Source organism: Cotesia glomerata, linkage group LG7 (assembly GCF_020080835.1).
Source record: "Cotesia glomerata isolate CgM1 linkage group LG7, MPM_Cglom_v2.3, whole genome shotgun sequence".
NCBI lineage: Eukaryota > Metazoa > Arthropoda > Insecta > Hymenoptera > Braconidae > Cotesia > Cotesia glomerata.
The window spans coordinates 20,572,100-20,596,742 of NC_058164.1; the positions used below are offsets into that span (position 1 = coordinate 20,572,100).

A 24,643-nucleotide genomic window follows, 5' to 3' on the forward strand; every position below is an offset into this window, starting at 1 on the left:
AAATTTCAAGTTTTAACATGAAAAGTAAAAATATAAATTTTTTATCATCAACCTCAATTAATCGAATACTTACTAATACTTCCGTATAATTTATATACCCACCCAATTTCTGGTATCCGTCGCTTAAAAATACAAAAAAAGAAACACGTAAGATCTATAAGGAAAAAAATGTAACACAAAATTATTTTGCATTGCTTTTTATTTATTTACAAGTGAATATAAACATTTAATTTTTTTATTTTTAATTAGACATTAAAAAAATTAATTTAAAATTAATTTAATTTGATTATTATACATATAATTATTGAATGTTTTATTACTCAAAATCCAAAGTTTTAAATTCAAAATACTTGTCAACTATTGGATTTACAGAAAAGTTTATTGGTAAAATTATTTTTAGATTCTAATGGTTCCAAGTTGATTTAAAAACAAAATAATAATAATTTGTCACAGAATTTATTTATTTTGAATTCATTAATTTTTTTAATTTACTCTACTAATATTTCTACAATTATATTTTAAAATTTAATCACACCCAAAGTTGAATCGAATCCTCTTCCTTTAAATAAATAAATGTCGTTGTTTTCTTTTATGATTATTATTACCAAACAGCTTTAACTAATTTTTATTTAAAAATCCAACGTTATCCTTTTAATCATTATAATCAACTTCATTATCATTATCATTATTAATATCATTATTGTTATTATTATTATTCCATTTTTTTATTTAAAACGGGATAAGAGAATACGAAAGGACGCGAGAGTGCTTTTGTTAATTATACAAAGTCTTACAATTATTCAGTTTATTTGTTAATTAATTAACTCTATTAATTTTTACTTTAACTTATTTATATTTTAGTTTTTAAGTGTTCATATTGTGTTTTTCAATTTTTTAATTATTATTTTTGTTTGAATATATATAATTTGCAAATTGAATTTATTTTTACCAAACATGTAGCATATATTTTCTTTATTTTATTATTTACTTTTTTATACAAACAGGAAACGATTAAACACACAATTTTAAGTGTCAGCCATTCATTTATGAAAATTTTTGTTATTAAAATTTCCTATAATTGAATGCTTGAGAAATTTTCTACATTAAAAAAAAAAAAAAAAGAATTTTACCATTCTCATATTTTTAATTAATCAATAATGAATTATTTATAATTTATAGTTTTGTTTGTTAATTTATACAATTAAATATCACAGTTTTGTTCGTACCACGCAATATATTGTTTTCCTTACGTTGTTAATTAATTAATTAATTTAATAATTATTTAATTTAATTAACTTTATTTTTAATTTATTATTATTATTATTAATTTTTGACATTTACTCACTGACAGTGTCCTAAAATGAAACAACAAAATATTTTAGTGTTAAAAAAAAAAAATTGGACGGCATTTTTTTAAATTGGAAGCCTGTGAATAGTTTGATTTTATAAATTAATACTGTGATATTTTATTTGTTTATTGCAATTTTGGTCCTTTAATAATAATCGTTTGTAAATCATTTCTGTTACCATAACATCAAAGAAAAACCTCAACCTTTTTTTTTTTCTATCTCCAATCTGTAAAACAAATAATTAAATTAAAAAAATTTTCTTGCCTTTCTAAATTTTCTATGAAATTATTTAACTTTACTGACTTTCCGTTTTAATTCTTGGAAAGTATTGGATTCATGTAAAAGATTTGGTGATTTTTTGCTTAAAATTTTTTGTATCATGTGTTTTCATATATTTCTTGCCTTAGTTGGAAAATTAATGGGAAATTGATGATAATGTCGATATTATTTCACATGCTTCTGTTTATGTAATTCTAAAGGTTTGAGCTTACATAAAATATTTTTATACATAGAATTCGTTCTTGTGGAAAGAAAAGAGTTAACAAAAATCTTAATTTCTGTATAAACATTTACAGAAATAAAAAATAAAAATTTTTTTTAACTTTTCTTAAATATTAACATATTTCATCGCTCAAACAAAAGTTACGAATCATGTTAAAAAATTAAGGATTCGTTCTATTTCTTCTTTTTATAATTCGCTGTAGAGAAATAAAATGGAAACATTTGAACTTTCGGGACAATTAAAAAATTTTTTAGTTATTTAAATTTATAAAATTTTAAAATTGTCACCTTAGGTATTACTTTATTATACATAAATTCAATATTTTCCAATTTAATTCCAAAGAATGCCTAAAAGTATAATTTTTTTCACTCCAAATCAAAGAAAACTTAACTTGAAATATAAAATATTTTTTTTTTGCAAAAAAAATCTAACGAACAATAAAAGTTTTTTTTTTTATGTAAAAGGTATTAAATTATAAGATAAATAAAAAAACCAAAATAATTTTTTTTTAAACGGGATATTTTATTAAACGAAAAATCATAAGTATAATATTATCAATTAAAAATAATAATAATAATAATAATAATAATAATCAATAAAAATAATAATATTAATAAAAAATAGGAACTAAGGATAGAAAAAAGATAATCACAATTAAAGCGCGAGGTCTCTGGTTTCCCTAATAACAAAATGGAAAAAAATTAAATTTCTTTTACAAACTAGACTTAAAATTTTTCTATAAAAAACTAAATTTACCATTCGCATTCACACATTAATTTATTATTTTTTCCACTCTCACTTAATTGTTTAATTGCATTCACACTTGTCCTTTGACAAAATTTATTAGATAAAAAAAAAAACACGCTTACCCGGCGTTTAACAATCGTTAAGGAAACCAAAAGAGCAATGTGACGATAATTATAATTAAGGATAATCATAATAATAATTATTATAATATCAATAATTCGTTATTATTTATATAAATGGTAGTAGGAGTAGAATATTATACTTTCTTAATTATTAATAATTAATAATTAATAACAAACTAATAGTAAACAACTTGAGCACAGGTGAGGCGTGATTTTATTCCTTACACGATTTCAATTTTTAAAAAATTACTTCAACTATTGTTCTCTTTATAATTTAAAATTAATAATTATTAATTATTGGCGATTGATAAATTTTATTTAATATATTACAGATAAAAATTTTTTGGCATTTTAGTCTTTACTTTAAAATATACATTTTTTTTAATAATACATATAATATGTAAGAAAAATTAATTTTTTTTTTTTAATCTGAAATCGGTACAAGTAAACTCACGCCGTAACAAGAAAATATCTACAGTGTTAGATTTTTTAAATTTAAAATCTTTATTTTTGTTCGTCTTGTTATGAATTCACTCTTCATTGTAATTTTTTTTAAGTGAAACTCCTTTGCTCGTGAGGGTAAGAAATTTCAGACGTTATGAAAAATTAAGATAGCAACTGTTGCTATGGTGGCAGCTACTATAGCAACGGTAATCATGGAAACAGGGTATAGGCATATTGCGCAGTAAATTTTTCTTCTATCTCTTGAAGATTGTTTAATAAAAAAAAATACAAAATATTAAAAATTCATCTCCCAATAATGAGCAAAAAGTTTCACTTTTATTGTGCATGACTTACATACGCAAATATTTTTTTTTTATTTCAATTCAAAGCAAATTGATAATTTCTTCTTTTTGAAAAAAAGGTCATCAGTTTCACTCCAAATTTTTTTTGTAAATCATAAAAACTTTATTTAATTTTAACAGAATATTAAAAATAGTAATATTTTTACTTCCAAAATAAAAAAAAAAAAAAAAAAAAAAAAGAATAATTGTGATGGAAAAAAAAAAATAGTGAAATTGGACAGCGTCAGTAATTAATATCTCTTCCCTTTGAAGGTACATAGAAATATTATTAATTATTTATATCAATATCAATTAATTTTATTAAACCTTGACAATTAATAATAATAATAATTAAGTCTATTATTTTAAATTCACCTTACACACCTACCAAATATTAATATAATCAATAATTATAATAATAATTAATAATATATAATTTTATTTATTAAATTTTCTTGTATATTTGTTTTTATATATATATTTATTTATATATTTATATTTATATAATAATTATGTACAAGAGGTTGTCCATACCACTCATATGCAGTCAACACATTACAATAATTATTTATTTTTAAAATTGTGTTAAACTTTAATCATTCACATTTTAATAGTTTCATATATTTCGTGGCACCGTCAACCTACTCTACCTACACCAAATATTTATTTCTATCTGTCATTATTTTTATTATTTACTATCCCTATCTCTGTCTCTGTTTCCTCGCTCGTTTATTTTGTCATTACAAAAACAAAAAGAAAGCGATTTGTGCCCTCATGAGTGTACGCTCATTTTTGTGTCATCTGTCTTTTTAGTTTTTTTTTTTTTTTTTTAATTATTATTATTGTTATTCTTATTATTCTTTTCAGTTATCAACATCTTTTATACACGCGTTAAAATTTAAAGAATTTTTTGATTACTGGTTTTTACTCCGTTGATCACACGTTAATTTTACAACAAAACGTTTTTATTTTAGAAAATTTTACACTTTACAAAAAACTAAGTTTTTTTTTATATTTTCATTTTTTTAAGAAATAAATAAAAATATCAAAGAAACAATAAAACTAAAAGATAAATTTTCAATTTTTGTGTCTCGCCATAATTTTCCAGAAATTTTACAAAAAAAATCAATCAATACTTTTTCATAGGAAATAAAGCGAGCTACAAAAAAATATTAATTGATTTTTTGGTAATTCTTTTAGAGAATTTTTATGATTTTTGCAATATTTTTTCTAGATCGAAAATTTTATTTTATATTTCCTAATTTTTTGCCAAATCATACAATTTTTAGTGTAAGCAAAAACAGTTAGTGAATCTTGACCAAATTTGAATCATATTTTTACAGCCAGAAATAGTGTGGTTCTTGTCAAACCACCGACTTTTTATATCGAGATATTCGTAAAAACAGTAATTATTCCGTAAAATGAATCGAAATAATAATCGGTCGATAACAATAACAATTAAAAACTTCTAAACAATTAAATAATTTACTGTTTATCCTTAAGCCCAAGTAAAGAGTGTCCTTCCATGGACGCACTAATATTCCCCAAATTACTGAGATTACTAAGATTGCCCAAATTTCCCAAATTACCTAGGTTAGGTTGATGCGCGTAGTTCCTGATCTGATGCAAGCTGATCAGTTGATTAGGGAACGACGTCGTGTTCTGATTGTTATTAGTACCGGGAGTCACCGCGGAGGAAGTTGGTGAAGCTTTTTGCGTATTGAAAGCTTCGTACAAGTACGGTCTTGAAGCTGGATGATGGCTGCCAGGATAGTGAAGATGATTCAGAGGATTTAATGGATTGTGCATTGACGAAATAGAGTTTATGGATATCGAAGAAATTGGCGTGAAAGCACTACTGCTATTCGGATGATGGTTGCCTCCTCCACCACCTCCAACGCCAGGCGGTTGAGGCGTCTGTTGCCTCGAGTCGTTCTCGAGGTCTCGATGTCCTGTTGCGCCTGCGCCGCCGCCATTTCCAGTCGCACCGCCATGTTGTAGAAGCATATCAGTCGGCCCGTTAGGGTTCTGGTGATAGTCTGTATGATGGTGATGGTGAGGTAACCGGTCGTGCAATTCACTGATCACGGAATCGGGGCTGACCTTCGGCCAGTAATGATGTGCTGCAGCATCCTGATGATGTTGGGCAGCTGCTGCCATTGCGGCGTGGATCGACGGCCTCAATCCTGTTCCAATTATTGGAGGTCTTTTGTCCGTTCTTTCGGCGTGTTTCTGCATGTGCTTTGCCAGATACGTTTCCTGGGTGTAGCTCTTGCCGCAGTACTGGCAAATGTGGGTCTTGAGATGCTTTGATTCTTTGTGCTTTGGTATATGCTCCAGAAGACTTGGCTCGTCGGAGAAACACTTGTAGCACGAATTGCACTTATAGGGCTTGTCGGTTTGATGACAACGCGAGTGGCTCTGTAGATTACTCAACTGACTGAATGCTTTGGTGCACCCAGGATGCCGGCATTTGTAGGGTTTGTCACCTGTATGAGTCCGTATATGCTGCTGTAAATGACTCAATTGGGTAAATTTACGCTGGCATATTTCACAACGGTACGGTTTTATTCCTAAATGTATCCGCGTGTGCTGTGACAAATATGACGAATTCGCAAATGCTTTTGAGCATTGGGTGCATTTGTAGGGCTTTGCTTCTCTCATGTGGATTTGTGTATGTAATTGGAGATCGGCTTTGCTACCAAATATCTGAAACAAAAAATATTATTTTCGTTAGATCTTATTAGTTTTTTAGAAAAAAACAATCAGTTTTTGCTGTAGTATTTTTAATCTTGATTCAAAAGAGGCTACTCGGTAGGATCGTTAAAAATGAATATAATAGTAAAATTTGATCACATAGATAGAATGATCGGTAATATTTGGTCTAGAGAATTAAATAGACGAATTATATTGTGATACGAAAGCTATCATAATGTAAGAAAAATATTTATGGTCTAAGAACAAACTTATTCTAAAGACAACCGGTGACTACGCTTTAAAAATTTATTTTGTCTTGAATATTGTCATCTTGACTTCTAAGACCAACACTTTCAATCGGTTACAATTTCTATTTAGATTAAGACTATATTATTTTTGATTGATACAATCAAATTCTTTATCCAAGAATAATTCTTTCTAACTAACGATAAGTTTTTTTTTTTTTTTTTTTAAGAACTTTATATTCTTGATTCAAAAATTGTGTTCATAACTTAGAATACCAAAAATTTCTTATAAAAACGAAATTTATACTCCATCATAATCTGAAATATATTTAAGAGTTTTTTGATAACATAAAAAGTCGCAGAATAATGTAATAACTAAAACTTTTTGAAAATTTTTAAGCATGACCAAAAAAAGTCTAAAAATAATGAACTGCCGTCAAAAAATTTCCTAGCAATAAAAATAACGATTGAAAATAAAATAGTAAATGAATTTGTTAAGAATTGAAAGGGATTTCTGGAGAATTAGTATAGATTGTTGGTATTATTAATAACTAGAAATGAGTGTAGACAGGTGAGTAAGACCAGCCGAGTGTTACACGACAAGCTGACCTTGTCTATCATACTTTTAGCCTCGAGCCATAACTGACTGGCTTTTGCTTACTCTGTCTTTATTTTTTTATATTATTATTATTATTATTATAATTATTCAATCTGAGCTACCACATAGATTTTGTAACTCTCTTACTGTCACTCTATAATCTGCATAACTTAACCATCGTTGTCTTTTCGTTTCTTTGTATATCAAACTACCGATTTATCTCAGTCACTCATCGATGATCCGCTAATTCGATACAATTCAGCCTCTAATATATTTAAACATTTATTTTATTTATTTATCATTGTTATTATTATATTTATGCAATGCAATCATCTTTATAGTTGTTTAATATTTCTTATTTATTGTTTATCAACAATACGATCGTAATTATACATCAATAAAAGTAACAAGTCATTTTTCGGCTTATAAATAATCATTACTTTTTTTTTGGCAATCAACTTTTAAGGTTTGTAAGAGTCTTAAGAATTAATTTTATTGATAGTTTTAATCATAATGTTTTTTATTTTTTAGAATTTTTTTTTTTCTATAAAAAATATTATTTCATTTTTTTTTTTTTTTTCGTATATTTGCTAATTAATATACGAATTTGGGCAAAATAAAAACCATTTTTTTCTGCAATAATTATTCTTTCGAAGCTTAAAATTTTTTGCACGATCTATAATTTTTAATTTGACTCCCACAAATTCAAAGAATTTGTTTAGATAATTTTTTGATAATATCATATCACAACCAAATGTCTAAAATTAGATATTAATAAATTTTTTACTGATAAGTTGAAAGTTATTGACTTGTTCCATAACTCTTCGTCGTTACAAATATCATAAAAAAAAACTTATATTCTTTTAAATATGTTAAAAATTGAAAACTTCTTTTTTTTGGATTGATAAAAAAATTTAATATTGTTCTAATAGAATGAAAAGTCGATTTTTTATCAAATGAAAAATTTTTAAATAATTGGTTGAAATTTTTTCTAATTAGAAAAAAAATTTAATGTTGTCCACAGAAAGAAAGAAAGAAACTTTCTTTTTCCATAATTTTTGAAAAACTCAAAGTTTTTTTGAGCCAGCAGAAGCTTTATATTGATTCAAAAGATTCACGGATATGCGTTTTAGTTTCGATTCTGCAAATTTTAACATTAAAAAGTAGATGTTTGTTTAATTTTTTAAGCAAAAAAACCAGCGATCAATTCAAAAAAATAAAAAAATTGAAAGCTTAAAACTTTTTTTATCAGCAATGGTACAAAAAAATTTTTTGCCTTTCCAAAATATTTAATTTTACGTAAAAATTATCACACAAAAAATCTTATCTAATTAAAAATAAAAACAAAGAAAAGAAAAAAAAACAATAAAGTTTCCTCAATATAAATACACTTGCAAAAACTCGTTCCGACAATCGGGTGTCTAGTTCATTAAGATTGTTGCAGCACGTGAAAATAATTTTATTGTTTCACCTTAAGACGTCCGTTAAAAATTCACTCGGAATTAACAATACTAAAAAAGGCAAGTCCAACCATATAGCATATAGCTAACAATAACAACAATAATTTAAACTTTAGAGCAAGGTAGACAGGTATACATTATAATAATCTAAAATTGACTATGACTTGACTTAAAAACGTGTTCGTCTTCCTCGTCAACTTATTTAAACTTTAAAAAAATAATTTTTTCAAGTCTGGATGTGGATGATATTTCGTGCTGCTGTTGCTGATGATGATGAGATTGTTCTTAATCATCATCAGCAGCTAGTCTACGTCATTAAGGTCGTACCGGACGAAATATTTAAATTTAATTTACGAGAGCCTCGGGCCTTCTGTAAATCATTAAATAGTCCATACTTCCATACTTAAGACAATAATTACCGGTAAATTTTGATTCTTAAGATCTCGAAAATTAATAAATAAATGGTTATTTTTTAATTTAACCTGCTATTAATTAAAAATAAGAGATTTTTGAGATCTTTCTATCCAATAGGTAAAATTAATATAATAAATTTTATGAAATTTGATACGTTGTTTGATACCGGAAGATTATTTTTGAATTTTAGACTTTACTCATTTTTTCTATTCTTTTATGTATGATTGTGTAAAGTGTAATTCAAATACTAGTAAAGATAGTGAAAAAAGAGACGGGATTATGTGGGCTGAAGAATGTGTACGAACTTGACACTCGCAAGGACACATTTCGAAATTATGTATACACCGAGAAATTATATTAATCATGTATAATATCATAAATTTATTAAAGGACAAATTTTTTTTGAAAAGAGTTAATTACACTGACTGCATCTTTATTTTGCGCTTTAACTTTTAAACCTTGAGAGATGCCGAAAAAAACTAAGAGTGATTTTTTGTAGAGCATTAAATTTCCTATAAAAAAGATTGATAGTATTTTTTTCATAAAAATTACCCTTAAAAATTTATGAGCATTTAAAAAGTAGTCCAAATTGTAAATTTAAATTTTATGTTTGCACATTTGAAATATTTCCACTGTTTAAATTTTTAAAAAGAAAAAAAAGCAACAAACAATTGTCGGATTAGACAGGTTGAAAGTAAAGCACAATCTAAACGTTTTGCGTTGAGGCGTGCAATTGAAACTTTAGATTTTATAAACATTTTGAATACTATGCAAAATATGAAAAGAAAACTCAAGAATTCTTTTCTATAAAGCGTAAAATCCTCTTTAAATAATTGATGTAATTTTTTTATAAAATTGATCCCCAATGATTTATTGAACTTTCTTGAACTATCTTTTTCAAATAAATCTGAAAGATTTAAAGTGACTTAAACTTTAAAAATCCACCAATAATTCATACTGAAAAATTAATATAAATTGGCTAGTTTATCCATTTCCGTTGGCAACAACCTATTTTAAAATATTTTTTTAACCAAAACTAAAAAAAAACAACATTCGTTTGGAAAATACGTCAAAGTGGATTAAATTCCCTTTGGGGATTGGTGATTGAAAAGGGACTACTTTAAAGCGATAAATTGGCGGATCTTATATTCAACCTACACACTAACATACAAACATACGTATAAACTTTATATTATATATATGGTAAGAGTTTACGTCTAAGAATCACAGATTACGAGTAAGATAGAACGTGGGGTTTCTCATTGAAAAGATTCCCGGCTCTTGGGAGGCGAAGGGATCCAAACCTAAACCTACGTTGGCATTCACAAAGCCACTTATATGTATACGTATACATAGATTTTTTATCCTCTTTTTATTTAACTATTTCTTGGCCAAACACGTGACTTACAAATATATGAGAGCAATAATGATAATAACAGTAATAATAACAGTAATATGGATAGGACTGTTGGTAGTCACACTAGACCCGTATGTTCTTCTTCTTCATCTTGATCCTCTTCTTAGTCTACTCGCATTCGTCATCGGGTTGTTTGCTGGAAAAACTTGAAAAGTCTTTGTCGACCTTCTCTCATGTCACTCAACTTAATTTTTATTTTTTATTAAAAGAAAACTCTTTTTTTATTTTTACCAGTGATTTATTTTTTTTTGTTTTTTCATTAAAGTAGATTCTGGGATCAGTTTATTATAAAGCGTGATAGTAATTATAAGAGTTTATTGAAACCTACTTATAAAAAATCATAATTGACGTTGTTGGAATTCGAACACTGGTCCGTAAAATTACAAATTGTTTACGCTGTCGCGCAGCCGGTAAATTTTGTAACTAAGATGACTGGTTTGTTTTTGAAAAATTATGAATCTAAAATTGACTAGGACATACATATGATCTTTAAAATTGTCAACTTTCAACTTTTCATTATGGAAACCAATAATTTTTTAAAGGGGCAAATTATTGATTTTACCCCAATTTTTCTAGAATGAGTTAAGCATAATCCAAATCAATTAATTTCTGTATAAAAATAGTTAAATACTCGATGAAGAATATACGTGATTTGGATCAGTGAGCAACGCATTGGACTGATAATTGAAGTTCCGTGTTTGATCCCAACAGGTGTCTAGGATTTATTCATTAGATTAAAAATATTAAATTTTTTTATTTTATCAGTGTTGGTGTTAAGTTCAAAACTCAACTTCAATTTACAGTGTTTCTGAGTACTGAATTTACTTATCGCTCTAATGATAAAAGATGGCGCAATAGGTATATCACCTATAACAAAAATGACGCTTTTTAGACAATAAAGCGTGAAATTTTTCAATTAACTTTAAAAATCCAAAAATAACTATAATTTTTATATCTGGATTGACAGAAAGATTAAAGAAAAAGATATAAATTTAAAATTGAACAAAGCATAAAGTTTTTTATTTTTTTAAATAAAGTTTTCAATTTGGTCGATTTTTCTCTATAATAATTTGAATTTTCCAATCGGTTGAACATTTTTTGTAAAGGTCCTATACTAATTGCTATTAAAAAAAAAAATGGGAAAAATTTGAATAGTAGTCATATTCAATTGTATACTAGATCAAATGTGATCTAATGAAACGAAAGGGACTATTGGTATTGATTTGATGAATTCATTATATGATGGATTATTTATTGATATGCTGATTGATCAGAGTCAGACACCTAGCTGGTACGTGATTCAGTCATGCTACACATATTTCTAAACAACAAATAATAAAATATACACCTTTTCCTCTCTCTTTTGCGGTCTCGTTATTACGTGGCGCAAGCCATCGGGTGGAGGACGTCTCGAGGCAAGGCCGAAAGATCGAGACGTAATATATTTATTTCCCTTTTATTTTATTTCAGAGACTGGTATATATACATGGATATTTAAAAGTTTTTTTATACATATATATCAAAATATAAAGTTTTGTTGATGTTGGTAATGAATAAATAGAGGTACAAAGGAATAATTAATTGCTTGAATTTCGGTCGGCGGGACTAAGGTATAGTATTGATTGACTAAATAGAGAAAAAAATTTTTTAAGGATCGTATTGAGTAATTTTGCGTAATGAGCGGAAGTAAGAGTGTTCTTGGAAAGAAATGTTTAAATGGATTTTTTCTTTTTTAGATAAAAAAATTGCTTTTTTTTTGTTTTGAATAATTTGGAAAAATTCATTTTTCTAAAAAATTTAAAAGTTGTTATTTTTTTATTTTAATAGATCTATCTTGATAATTTTTGGTTCATTTCTAAGGTTTCAACTAAGCTCGATGAGCGAAATCGGTCTAGTAGTTCGAAAGTTGTGGATGAAGAATTGTTTTTAATAATAATCAAAATTTCTTGAATTGTTCTCTGTAACTAAATTCTGTAAAATGTATTTCAAAATTAATCAAAATTTTTATTGATATTGTAATTACTTATCCGAACGTTTTTTCAAATTATTCTTCAGCTTTCAAAATTTTCAAAAATATCGATCAATAGTTACTTTTACGGGTTATCTTTTTAAATAACTTCTTGATAACAGATGGTATCTAAACTCCATAAAATGAATATTATAGCATCAGAAATAATTCACACACTGATAAAAAATTGACTTGACTCAAGAGCCAAACTCTTGAACCAAGAATACCATTTTGAAGAAAATGATTTTCTTGAGTCAAGAGAAAAATTCTTGAGCTAAGAAATTATTCTTGGTCTAAGAAAATTTTCTTGAGTCAAGAATTTATTCTCTTGACTCAAGAAAATCATTTTCTTCAAAAGTGGAATTCTTGGTTCAAGAGTTTGGCTCTTGAGTCAAGTCAATTTTTTATCAGTGCACGATTACATCTATATTTGAGTTTATAATTTTTTTCAAGCACTTTAAAGGTAGCTTCAAAAATTTGAAAAGGTCAAATTAATGACTACATTATGATTTCTTTCTATCAACTGTCTCAATGTAATACCTCATTTGATAAAAAAATTTACTTATACATGAAAGTGGTATTAAAAAGTAATTATCGGTGAATTAACGATGTAAGCTTCATTGTATATTTATTACGCCTTAAGGTGTAAAAGGGCGTAATAACGCCCTTTTACACCCTAAGCCTTATCATTCTGCTTAGTTAACTCTGCCTTATCATTGCCGCTGTGGATCGACTTGTGTCTTCTGTACCGCATTCGCCCTGATCCTCACCACTCGGCTATTGGAACAGTAACATGGGAAAACCACAGAGAAAACCCATGTTAGTACAGTCGGAGCTGGGTTGTCTACAGTGATTGATAAGAAACTCTTCTTTATCGACCACTGGAGCATTAGACCCCTCTCCTAGTGTGCAGAGATCCCTCGTGCTAGCCAACGCTGACTAGAGTTGTCACCCATTCAAGTTGTTGCTTAAAATGTGTGATCGCCCAAGTCAGACGTGTGCCGCCCGGCTATCTCTGCCACTTCCAGAGGCTGGCAACGTAACGTAACGCACATATTTTTAATTATAATCACTGAAAAATATTGGTGCGTGCTGGGATCGAACCCGGGTCCCACTCTTTCGAAAAGCGAGCACCGAGTCGACCAGGCCATTGTCAACCTAGCTTTATTGTATAATATTTAGGCTTGATCGTCACTCTGCACTTGAAAGTTTTTAATTGTATTTATGCTCAGTTAAATAGATGTCAAATTTGTTTAATTGAAATAAAAGAATTAACTCAATAGCTTATTTTTATATTAACATTCGATGTAAAAAGAGTTAAATTATGTTTTTTACAAAAAAAATTTTTTAAAAATACTCGGAAATATTTTCGGTATTATTCCAATAGATATTATTTTTTCAATCATTTAATTATTTTTTGATTTGTTAAATTTTTAATTGAACTAACAGTTTTATCCTACAGACCATGAAATTACCTTCAAACAATAAAATTATCTATAAAAAAATGTTAATTCAAAAATTCTAAATTGGAATTTAAAACAGCTGACACCTTAGAGAACTTTTATAAATTTAATTTCAAAAGTGAACTGTATAATTAAATTCTACTATACAATTTATTTGATGATTCATGAATAAACTCGAGTAACCGCTAACAATCGTTATAATTTCGTCAAATAATTAAAATAAAATCGACTAAAGAACAGACAAATTTGCGAAGTAAATATTAGTAAAAAAGTAAAAAGAAATTAAAGGGGAATTGGTAGTCGGAATAATAAAATAGTAGAGCGTATAATTGAGGTATAGTGTAATACGTCTAAAGAGAATAGACTGGATAGGACTAGAGGATATAATGTCAGTATAGAGCTGCAAGATGAGATGAGATGAGCAGAGAGAATCAAGTAGATTTTTATTCCCAGGCACCTACCAGCTGCCAGATTAAACAAAGTCTGGCAAAGAGATACCCAGTCCCGATCCCAGTACCAGTGCCAGTAGACCAGTACCAGAATCAGGTAATCTTTCTTGTGCTTATGTTAGTGTAGAGCATCAGTAATCTGGTCTATGTGGTGTTTAGTTGATTTTGTATAAAACATAAGAATAGATCAATGGCGGTGATGATGATGATGATGATGATGATGATGATGAACAACCGAACGAAAACCAAACAGGAAAGAAAGATCATCATAGTCATCGTAATTATCATGACGAGATCGAGAGGACCACAAAACCTGTTTTTCACACGCATCCAATAATTCTTTTTAAATAGCTTATATGATGGTGTTATAGTATTAGTAGTAGTATGCCTTATATATCTGTATCTGCTTATGCTGTTTCAAAATTTACGAGCACTCGTTCTATCCGTTCCACTGACAGACCACTTCATTTTATTATTACGCAATTTTTAATATAGTAATGCTCAATACTTTTTACTCCTTTGTATCTGTATTCGTGGTACTATATTTGTACGGATAATATTTATTTAGAGTATTGTAGTTCTTTCCGCTATTTTCATAATCGCCAACGGTTGTACGTGTTTCAAATTGTTCTACCAGGAATTGGATAATTGGTTTTATCTTATTGTCGTGAGTTTTTAGGAGTGTTTTGAATTGAAACATCTTGTTTTTGATAAGTATTTGGTCAAGTAATTTTTTTTAGGAGATTCAGTTTTTAGTTACGGGAAAAATTTGGTGTGAAAGATTATTTAAATTATAGGGTAAAATTTTCATTCAACTCTTGATTTCTTGTAGTTCTAAAATTTTTAGCTTAAGTTAGGGGGTACCCCCTTGGGTTAGGAGGCAACGCGAAAATCTGTAATATAGGAGGTACTGGGTTCTATCCTACCCCACGCCAGAAAATTAGCAGTCTTAAAATTTAGAATCAAGATCATTTTTGAAAACTGATCTTTCGATGAATAAAAACTTTTTTTAATTTTTATTAAAATATAAAATTTTTACTTTGTTATTGTGATATTTTTTTGTCACATGTAAGGTAAAAGCCCCAATATATGATCATGTACCAGTATATGATCATCTATTGGGGCTTTTACCTTACGTGAAAAAGTTAATATTGATTTGTTTTACAGATATTTAAAATTAAAATTTTTAGAATTGATTTATAAAAGTTTTTCAACTTATTGTTTAAAAATTTGATTACAATTATAAATTCAAATTTCTATCAAAAATAGAATTAAAAATATTATCCAATTTTTTTTAATTATTTAAAGAAATTAGAAAAAAAGTTCACTTTTTATAAATTATGATGTTGAAAATTTATCATAGACTTTAGATTATGTTATTATTTTATTAATAACATTTTTTTTTAATAATTAAGATTTAAAAGTTTGATATTGAAACTTTTCCATAAAATAAAGTAAAATAATTAATCGATTAATTAAAAAATTTTTTTTAACTTTTTATAATGAACAAATAAATGTAAAAATTTTAAATCCTAATTAAAATCATAAATTTAAATTCAATAATTTAATATTCAATTTAAACAATTGTGCCAACTATTAAATATAAATTATTTATTGAATATAAATTAAAGGATAAGTTTTATCTGAAATTTGACAGATAGTTGAAACATATGAGTAATGTAAAGTACTTGAGAATTTCATGTAAGCCCGAGTATGAAAAGTTATATTATATTTAAATATTTTATGCATTAAAAATTACTTTTAATTGAAATGTTTTTCCTCGTCAAATACAAACAAAAATTTTTATAACTGTCATTTAAGTTACAAAAACAAAAATTAGAAAAATATTTTCGTTTTAAAAAATTAAACTTAAGATTCTAAAAGTAACAAAATTAAATGTAATTATTATTTAGCAAACCAAAAAAAGTATCTCATTAAAAAATGATAAAGATAAAGAAAAAGAGGTTCTTCTAAAAAAACTGAAAATAGTAAGTTAAATTTTTCCGAGACTCGAATATTCAGCTTTTTAAAAAAGTTACTGTTGCATCTGATGAACGGGGGAACTAAAAAAAGAAGGCACTATACGGTAAAAAAAGTTTTAAAACAGAGGAAAAAAATACGTGACTACCCAACGCCGCCGCTTGGGTATACTATGTACGGCTTTCATTAAGAAATCGTTACCGTCATCCTCGTCCTCCTCATCAGCATCAACTGCATCCTCTCAGCCCTTTTCTATACACACCATCATCTTCCCTTCCGCTTATTCTGACTTACACCTGCAGCACTATACTACCAGTGTCGTATATAAACATCTATATTTATGTATTTACATTAATGTGCGTAAGATGAAACCCCTTCACATCAAATTTTTCTCCGCTTCTCATCTCTGATTTCCCAAAATTTCTCGAGAGTCACTATCCTGTAATTTTAACTTATGATTCCAGAATTAGCATCCTTTTTGTTACTAATCACTAAGGATAACACTCTTTATTCTTGTTTTAACTTTTTCAATTTATTAAAGATCAGAATCAAATGTTAATTTATCGTTATTATTGTTTATTGTTGAATAAAAAATGGAAGATCTGGAAAATTTGGAAATAGTTATGATTTTGTTGATAATTGATAAAAGTACGGAATAGGTGATAAATTTTCATCGGAAAGTATGAAAAAAAGTTTTATAGATTATCATTCCTTACAATTTATAATATGTTTTCAATAATATTAAAATAATTGTTTAAAAAACTAAAAATCATGAAAACTAAAATTTGTTTACTGTCAATTTCACAATTTTTGTGATCAAAGTTTTTCATGTTAAAATTTCTTTTCCTTAACAAACTAAAAAGTAGAAAAAAAATTTTATTGATTTTTAATAAGTTTAAAATGAGAATACACAGTAAAAAATTTTTTGTCATTATGTCAAAAAATTTTGTGTTAAATATTTAATACTTTTTTGTGTTGATTTAACAGAATAAATGTTAAATTTACACATAAAAGTGTTGAATATTTAACACAAAAATTTTTAACACTAAGTTTTTTGATGCAATGACACAAAATTTTTACTATGTAGTGATTTTCAAAAAATTCGTTTCATTTAAAAAAAAACGTGGGGTTTTTTATATCAATTATTGTAAATATTTTATTGGTGGATATTTTTAAAAGTAGTTCTTATAAACATATCTTAAAAAGTATTTAAAGTTTTTTTTTTTTATAATAAAATGAATTTTTTGATTCATTCTATTCTTAATTTAAACTTACTAAAAATTATAATAATTTTCTTTCTACTTTTTAGTTTTTTTTTAGGAGAAGAAATTCTAGCATGAAGAAATAATCTCAAAAATTTCAAATCGACATGTTTTGATAAGAAAAGAAATTTTCTAATGCATCTTAAAAAATTCATCCTGTTAACTATTATAAAAAATGTCTAGTATCCGTTGTTCTTTTTTTGTCATGACCAGATTTTAAAAATATTTCAATTAAAGACAATTGATGCAAAAATATTAATTATAAAATACAAATTTTTTCGACTTTGAAAATTTTCCCGTAAAAAAATTTGAACCTCACACACAAAGCATAATCAATCAAAATTAATAAAATAATTTCCAGACTAATAACAAAAATACCAACAACAGAAGATCAATTATTAGGAAGATTCTAATCCAAGTCGCGGCCGAATCCGTTGGATAAATTGATCCCTATTGTGTGCGCAGATGGCTCCTCACTTGATAATCCCTGTATTGGCCGTGTTGGCGGTACACATAGACACACACATGTATACATGCACACTGACACATGGACACAAAGACGTAAGTTTTGGACGTAAAAAACGTGAAGCAATGGGCGTCCCGCTAAAAAAATCCTCCCCTATAAGACTCACCACTCTCATCCACAATATCGGACTTTCTCTCTACATGCACAAAAATATATACGTATAGATGGTACACTGAATACAAGGGATAACACCCCTGCTCAGTTTTACTCGATCAAACTCGTTTGTCGCTAGTAAAAGAAAAAGATTTTCTGTAGAGCGTTTGGTAAAAAACGGTAATTTTTTCCTTAATTTAATGACGTTTTTTGGTCGGTAATTGTAGAAATTGTATAAATTATTTATAAATTTTTGTTGGATGTTTACGATAGTTATTAAGTCTGGTTAATAGTTGGGTTGAAGAAAAAATAAAAAATGTACAATCATAAAATGAACATCTTTGAGTTATTATAAGGAAGTTACTTAGCTTTAAGAGCTAGCACGGGTTGCAATAAATATCAAGTAATAAAATATTACAATTTTTTTTTTTTTAGTAATTAAAGCCTTAATGATAAGTAATAATAATATTGTTTCAAATAAAATTCTGAATGAATGTAGTCTAGAAGAATCTAATCAAGTTAAGAAAATTTTCTTTAAAAAATTAAACCCATTTGACTATAAAATAACACGTGTAACATTTTTAAAGAACAATCTGGCTAAAAATAGCTTGATAAATTTTATAACTGTGATGAAAATATATTTTCCACCTATTTATCACTAAATTAAAGTAACCTATATTTTTCCAATAAACCTGCCGGTGGATTTTATAGATTATTACCCGCGTGTAATGGTCTTCGGTAAAACTATTTTCCTCTCTATAAACTTCTAAATAAAACAAAAAACGAATTTTTATCATTTAAATTTCAATGTCTCATTATTGTTTCAAAAATGTATACACCAGATTCCTCTTTAATCAAAAATACTCTCAAAAAATCTCCCCAATTTTTCCCCAATTAAATTTCGAATTTTCCAGTTTTCAATCTACCGTCAAAATTTTTTACGCCTCATCAAATAATCACCCGACTCACTTCATAAAATTTACCATAAAAACACCACAATCCAGATCCTTATTTTCCTTCCAAAAATTAACAAAAAAATCATAAACAAAAAGGGTCCTGAAACCAGCAGCCACCAGACTATTTCAATCTTTCCACCGCCTATTTTCTTCACCACCCACTAGAATCATCCTAAAAGTTCCCACAAGTTCCTTCAGCGTAAATTTTCAAAATTACCTCCCCCACACGTATCTCGCCTCTTCATCACCAAATCGACGCTACATTTAGCCACCTAATTTTCATTTTTGACGCTCAAAAAAACTCCTCAGCACTAACCCAGCCTGAGACCTGTAACTCCAAATCCCCTGACAAAAAGCCACTATACTTACGCGCAAAAAAATCTCTGAAAAAACTGAACTACCGTAAACAAAATTAAGAAAAAAAAAAAAGTGAACTATAATATCAAAGCCAAATTTATAATTTCCCTTTTTTCAGTTTACAATAAACCATAAAAATTTTTCACGCTGCATTAACTCATCTACAACTTTTAATCTAAAAAACGGATATTTCACTGAAAATCCTCCTACACAAAAATAGAATTTTTCCGACACTTCCTGTCATCGCTCAAAAATTATAAATTTAGTCACGTCAATCTCACGCCCTCATAATTAACGTTTAAAATCTAAAATTATTTACAATATAATGTGAAAGAATCTCACAAACTAGCGACCCTTGACCCGCGAGGTATCAAAGTTAAAAGGACTTTTTAACGGGTCAAGTTTCAGGTTCTTTTTCTTTTGATTTTTTTTTTGATTCTACAAGTGAAAAATGTTAAAAAAGTAAATATCCGACAATGCACACGCCTCGAGTAATTCGTCTACAATTTTAAGATCCTTAAGGTTCTAAAGACTAACGCGGGTAGAAAAATAAGAGCTTTACGGTGCTGGAAGAGAAGATCGTCTAGTCACATCAGGGCCAAGACCGAGACCAAGGCGAAGAAGATAAAAGCGTAAAATAAAAAAAGTCTTTCGCTGTTTAGTTGTAGTTGTATTGACAGCGCCTCGATCGTCGATTGTATCATTTATTTCGCTCCCGTAAAGTACAAAGTAGAAGAAAAGTAACAAGGACAGGATAGAAGGAAAGCAGGACCCAGTCGATTATTTTCATCATTTTTTACTCTATTTTATTTATTGTCAGGAGTTCATTCGTAAGGTTTATTGTGACACGGTCTTTGTCGTCCACTTCTGGAAAATTGCGCGGGAAGAATGAACGACATGAATAGACGACATCGTCTGTTGTGTCTTCTTATTCTCGATCAAGTTGGGCAATCTTGACCCCTCAGACACATGACTCTTCTTATTTTATTTTAACATTTTTTTCTCGGCACCTTATTATGTTACGCCGAAACAATATTTTACTCGTTATAAACTTATCCTACATCTTATTTATTGTTATTATGTTATAGACTGCTAAGGTGTCACTCGGTGCTTTTTCATTCCTTCGGGTGATTATTATAAGGTATTTTCCGTCGAATTATTATACTGAACGAAATTCCTCGAGTAGAATCTCTGATTCAAAAATTCTAATGTCAGAAAAAATTATATTTAATCTAATATCTGACAATTTTTTTGAATAAATAATTATAAACAATAATTTTTAAATAATCCCAACTTTAGAAATTGAAAAAAACTAAAAGTATACTTTTGAAAAATTATTTTTTCACTACTAATTTATTTACAAAAAAATCCAGGAATAGAAATTGTCAAAAACTATAAGTGAAAATTTATTAAATAATTTTTCAGAGGTGATCTATTCAATAAAAAATTTTTTTTTCTACAATTTAAAATTTGGAATAATTTAAATGCTGCTTTTTGTACTAAAAACTTTAAAACCACTTTCTGACATTGTTGATAAATGTTATTCTCAAAGAATATAAACTTTGACATTATCCAAATTTTTTGAATTAATTTTAATTAAGTAATTAAATATTGAAAACAAACTGCCATTCGTCTGTTATTTTCAGTATTACAATTTATGTTTATGGATATTTTTGTTTACTGTTTAAAATTAAGTGTAATAAAATAAGTAAATAAAAATAAAACTAATCCCTATGTCAAAATAGTATTATACATATCCAGTTCTTTTAGTGTTCAATAATATTCAAGCAAAGAAAAGTGCTAGTCTTTTAATTACCAATAGTTTAAATTTTTGGTATGAGTGCGTCATACTTAGAAGAACACTATATTTAATATTTAATATTTACTCAGTGATGGCCGCAATATATTTAGTTTTAGAACAAATCGTTCAGTCAAATTTCAGAAAGTTTTTAGATTCAAAACTTTTGATTTTGCATGATATTGATGATTTTTTTTATATTTACTCAATGAAATTATTCAGAAAAACTTATAGATAGAACTGAAAACAGCCGATGTCTGTTAGTTTTAAAGTTTCAATCAATTATAAATTGTAAAAAAAATAATCAAGAAATAAATAATAAAAATTTTGCATGTAATTAAAAATTTTAATTTCTATAAAATTAAATTTATCTCTTTAAAAATTTTCATAATTTGTCTATTGACTTTTTATGCAGTTTAAAAATATCTTTTTCACACAAACATTGTTTTCTGTTCTTTACAAGTTTTATATGAATACTTTGTAATTTACTTTCGAAAATTAAAAATAATATCACTAATCCAAATTGATTACTTCTAGGATCATTCCGTAGCCGTCGATTAATCGTTTTAGAATAAATAAAGAATTTTCTAATTAGAATAATTAAAATTTTGTAAATTAAAAAAAGTTTGCAATTTGCAAAATTTTTGGTTAATTAATATGACTCACATAATCATGATAATTATCAGTACAAAACAAAATATCAAAATAGAAAAAAATAATATAAAGATTATGAGTCATTTCCTATATCGCACGTTTTAACTAAATCATCTCTTAGGTATAAAAAAATTTGACATGGTACCGTAGGAAGCAAAACTTGTCATTTTTTGATAAAAAAGATAATTAAAAAACTTAATGGGATTTAAAAATAATAATCTGTTGATAAAAATGATAAATAATCAACAACTCATGGGAGTCATCAACTCGAGTATCATCCTCTAACAGAATCAGTCACGTGGTAAAGCAAAAAACGTCAACACGGGTGGATCGGTTGACAAAAAAGCGGTACCTTTTCATCTTCGTGCGGAGTTGGCGGCGTAGGTGGCGTGTACATCCTTGGCGCGTATTCGCCAATCGAGGACGCGCCGCCCGTAGAAGAGCCCTGGCTCCTTGGGGGGCTCAGATCAGGTATTGCCGCGTGATAATCCTGGAGCCCAGGAGCAACGACTCCCGTGGGTACAATCGGCCTGTAATCCATCGTGCGTACCTCCATTTTGGTACCGTACGCGTAATTTGAGTAAACCAGCTTGAGGCCGTTTAACTATCACACTTCATAAATTAATCTCTATTAATAAATCCAGTTATTAATTCTATTGAACTTTATTATTTTTTAAAAATTCAAATTTCCCGCGAAATTCAAATTTTCGCGGTCAAATTCCCGCTGGAATTAAAATCCACATTATTTTTGTATTTTAACGTTTTTGAATCCACAATTTAGATTACACTCATTATTTTTTTCACAAAAAATGTTTTTTTATAGAAAAAAAAAAACTCAATTTTTTAAATAAAAAATTTAAACACAAAAGTCACTCACGTAAATTTTTTTATTTTTGTGTCCACATTTACGCATGTGTGTCGAATGTGGTAAATATATATGTATATATTTATATGTATATCTATATATGTATATCTATATACATATATATGTATATAAAATATTATAACGGGGTAAGTGCTCACCCCTTGGCAACTTTTTGCCGACTGAATGTTTTGCGCTGAGTCGTGAGACGGAGACTCACTAGTCCGCAGCAGTAGTTGAGGGAGCGTAGAGAGAGCGTGTATATTCTCCTACCCTCTGCCCGAAATCCCCTTACTCTTTACGTTTCTTACTACAGACGCACAGACACACTCACATGGACAGTACATTAACTGTAAGTGAGTAAATAGTGTAGTGTGTAGTGGAAGTCTTTCGTCTCTCTTGGGGCCCCCCACTACACCTTTTAAGTTCATCTACGTCGTCGTACTCGTCAGGCCTCTTCGTTTCGATCCCTACCTACCGACACACCATGCCGTACACCATTTTCCCTCTTTCTCTTCTCAGGCATTAGTGTATTGAGATTGAGGGGGAAAGAGAATGAAGATAGTAGTAGTGGCTCTTCGTTTCGCGGTCTTGTATCCTCCCCTTGCGCCGCTGGAAGCTCAAGGCTCCAGACTCATCAGAGTAAAGAGGCAGAGAGACTTTAAGAGTGAATGGGAGGGGAATTGTTCAGGATAAGTGTGAGTATCACAGAGAGAAAGAGAGAAAAATAGAGCGAGTGTAATGTGGAAATTTGAGGGGGGGGGGGATACTATTCGGAGGGAAGGAGGTAATTAAGTATTGTTTGAATTACAGGTTTTTGTTATTAATTTTTTGAGTTTGTTTACGGTGGTTTGGTTTTTTCAGAAATTTTTTGAGCGTAAGTTCAATGGTTTTTTGCCGGGGGTTTAAAGTAACAGGTTTCAGGCTGGGTAAGAGATGAGGAGTTTTTTTGAGCGCCAAAAATGAAAATCAGGCGGCTAAATGTAGCGTCGATTTGGTGATGAAGAGGCGAGATACGTGTGGGGGAGGTAATTTTGAAAATTTACGCTGAAGGAAATTGTGGGAACTTTTAGGATGATTCTAGTGGGTGGTGAAGAAAATAGGCGGTGAAAAGATTGAAATAGTCTGGTGGCTGCTGGTTTCAAGACCCTTTTTGTTTATGATTTTTTTGTTAATTTTTGGAAGGAAAATAAGGATCTGGATTGTGGTTTTTTTATGGTAAATTTTATGAAGTGAGTCGGGTGATTATTTGATGAGGCGTGAAAAATTTTGATGGTAGATTGAAAACTGGAAAATTCGAAATTTAATTGGGGAAAAATTGGGGAGATTTGTTGAGAGTATTGTTTATTAAAAAGGAATCTGGTGCATAAATTTTTGAAATATTTATGAGACATTGAAATTTAAATGATAAAAATTCGTTTTTTGTTTTATTTAGAAGTTTATAGAGAGGAAAATAGTTTTACCGAAGACCATTACACGCGGGTAATAATCTATAAAATCCACCGGCTGGTTTATTGGAAAAATATAAGTTACTTTAATTTAGTGATAAATAGGTGGAAAATATATTTTCATCACAGTTATAGAATTTATTAAGCTATTTTTATCCAGATTGTTCATAAAAAATATTACACGTGTTATTTTATAGTCAAATTTGTTTAATATTTTTAAGAAAATTTTCGAGACGTTATTGGATTTTTCAAGACGTCAAAAATTTTTTTAGTTATTTAAATGTTTGTTTAACTATTTGTCACTTTTATCATCTAATAAAAATTTTATAATTAAGCGGATAGTCAAGATTAAATCATCAGTTTATTACTAATATGAATCAAATTATTACCAAAAAGTGATAAAATTAAAAACTATTTTTAAATTTTGTTATCTTTTTCTTTGCAACTACCA

The 24,643-nt window shown here is 28.1% G+C and overlaps 1 protein-coding gene across 3 annotated transcripts in view; it reads right to left on the reverse strand.

Moving 5' to 3' along the window:
• Positions 1-4,203: 4,203 nt before the first annotated feature.
• The window catches only part of LOC123268429 (zinc finger protein rotund-like), a 198,464-nt gene continuing 178,024 nt past the window's right edge, over positions 4,204-24,643 (reverse strand). For all 3 annotated transcript variants that reach the window (XM_044733474.1, XM_044733473.1, XM_044733472.1), the window contains exon 6: positions 4,204-6,214. In XM_044733474.1, the coding sequence (XP_044589409.1) occupies positions 4,991-6,214 (1,224 nt within the window). In that variant the 3' untranslated portion in view covers positions 4,204-4,990. The remainder of the gene's footprint in view (positions 6,215-24,643) is intronic.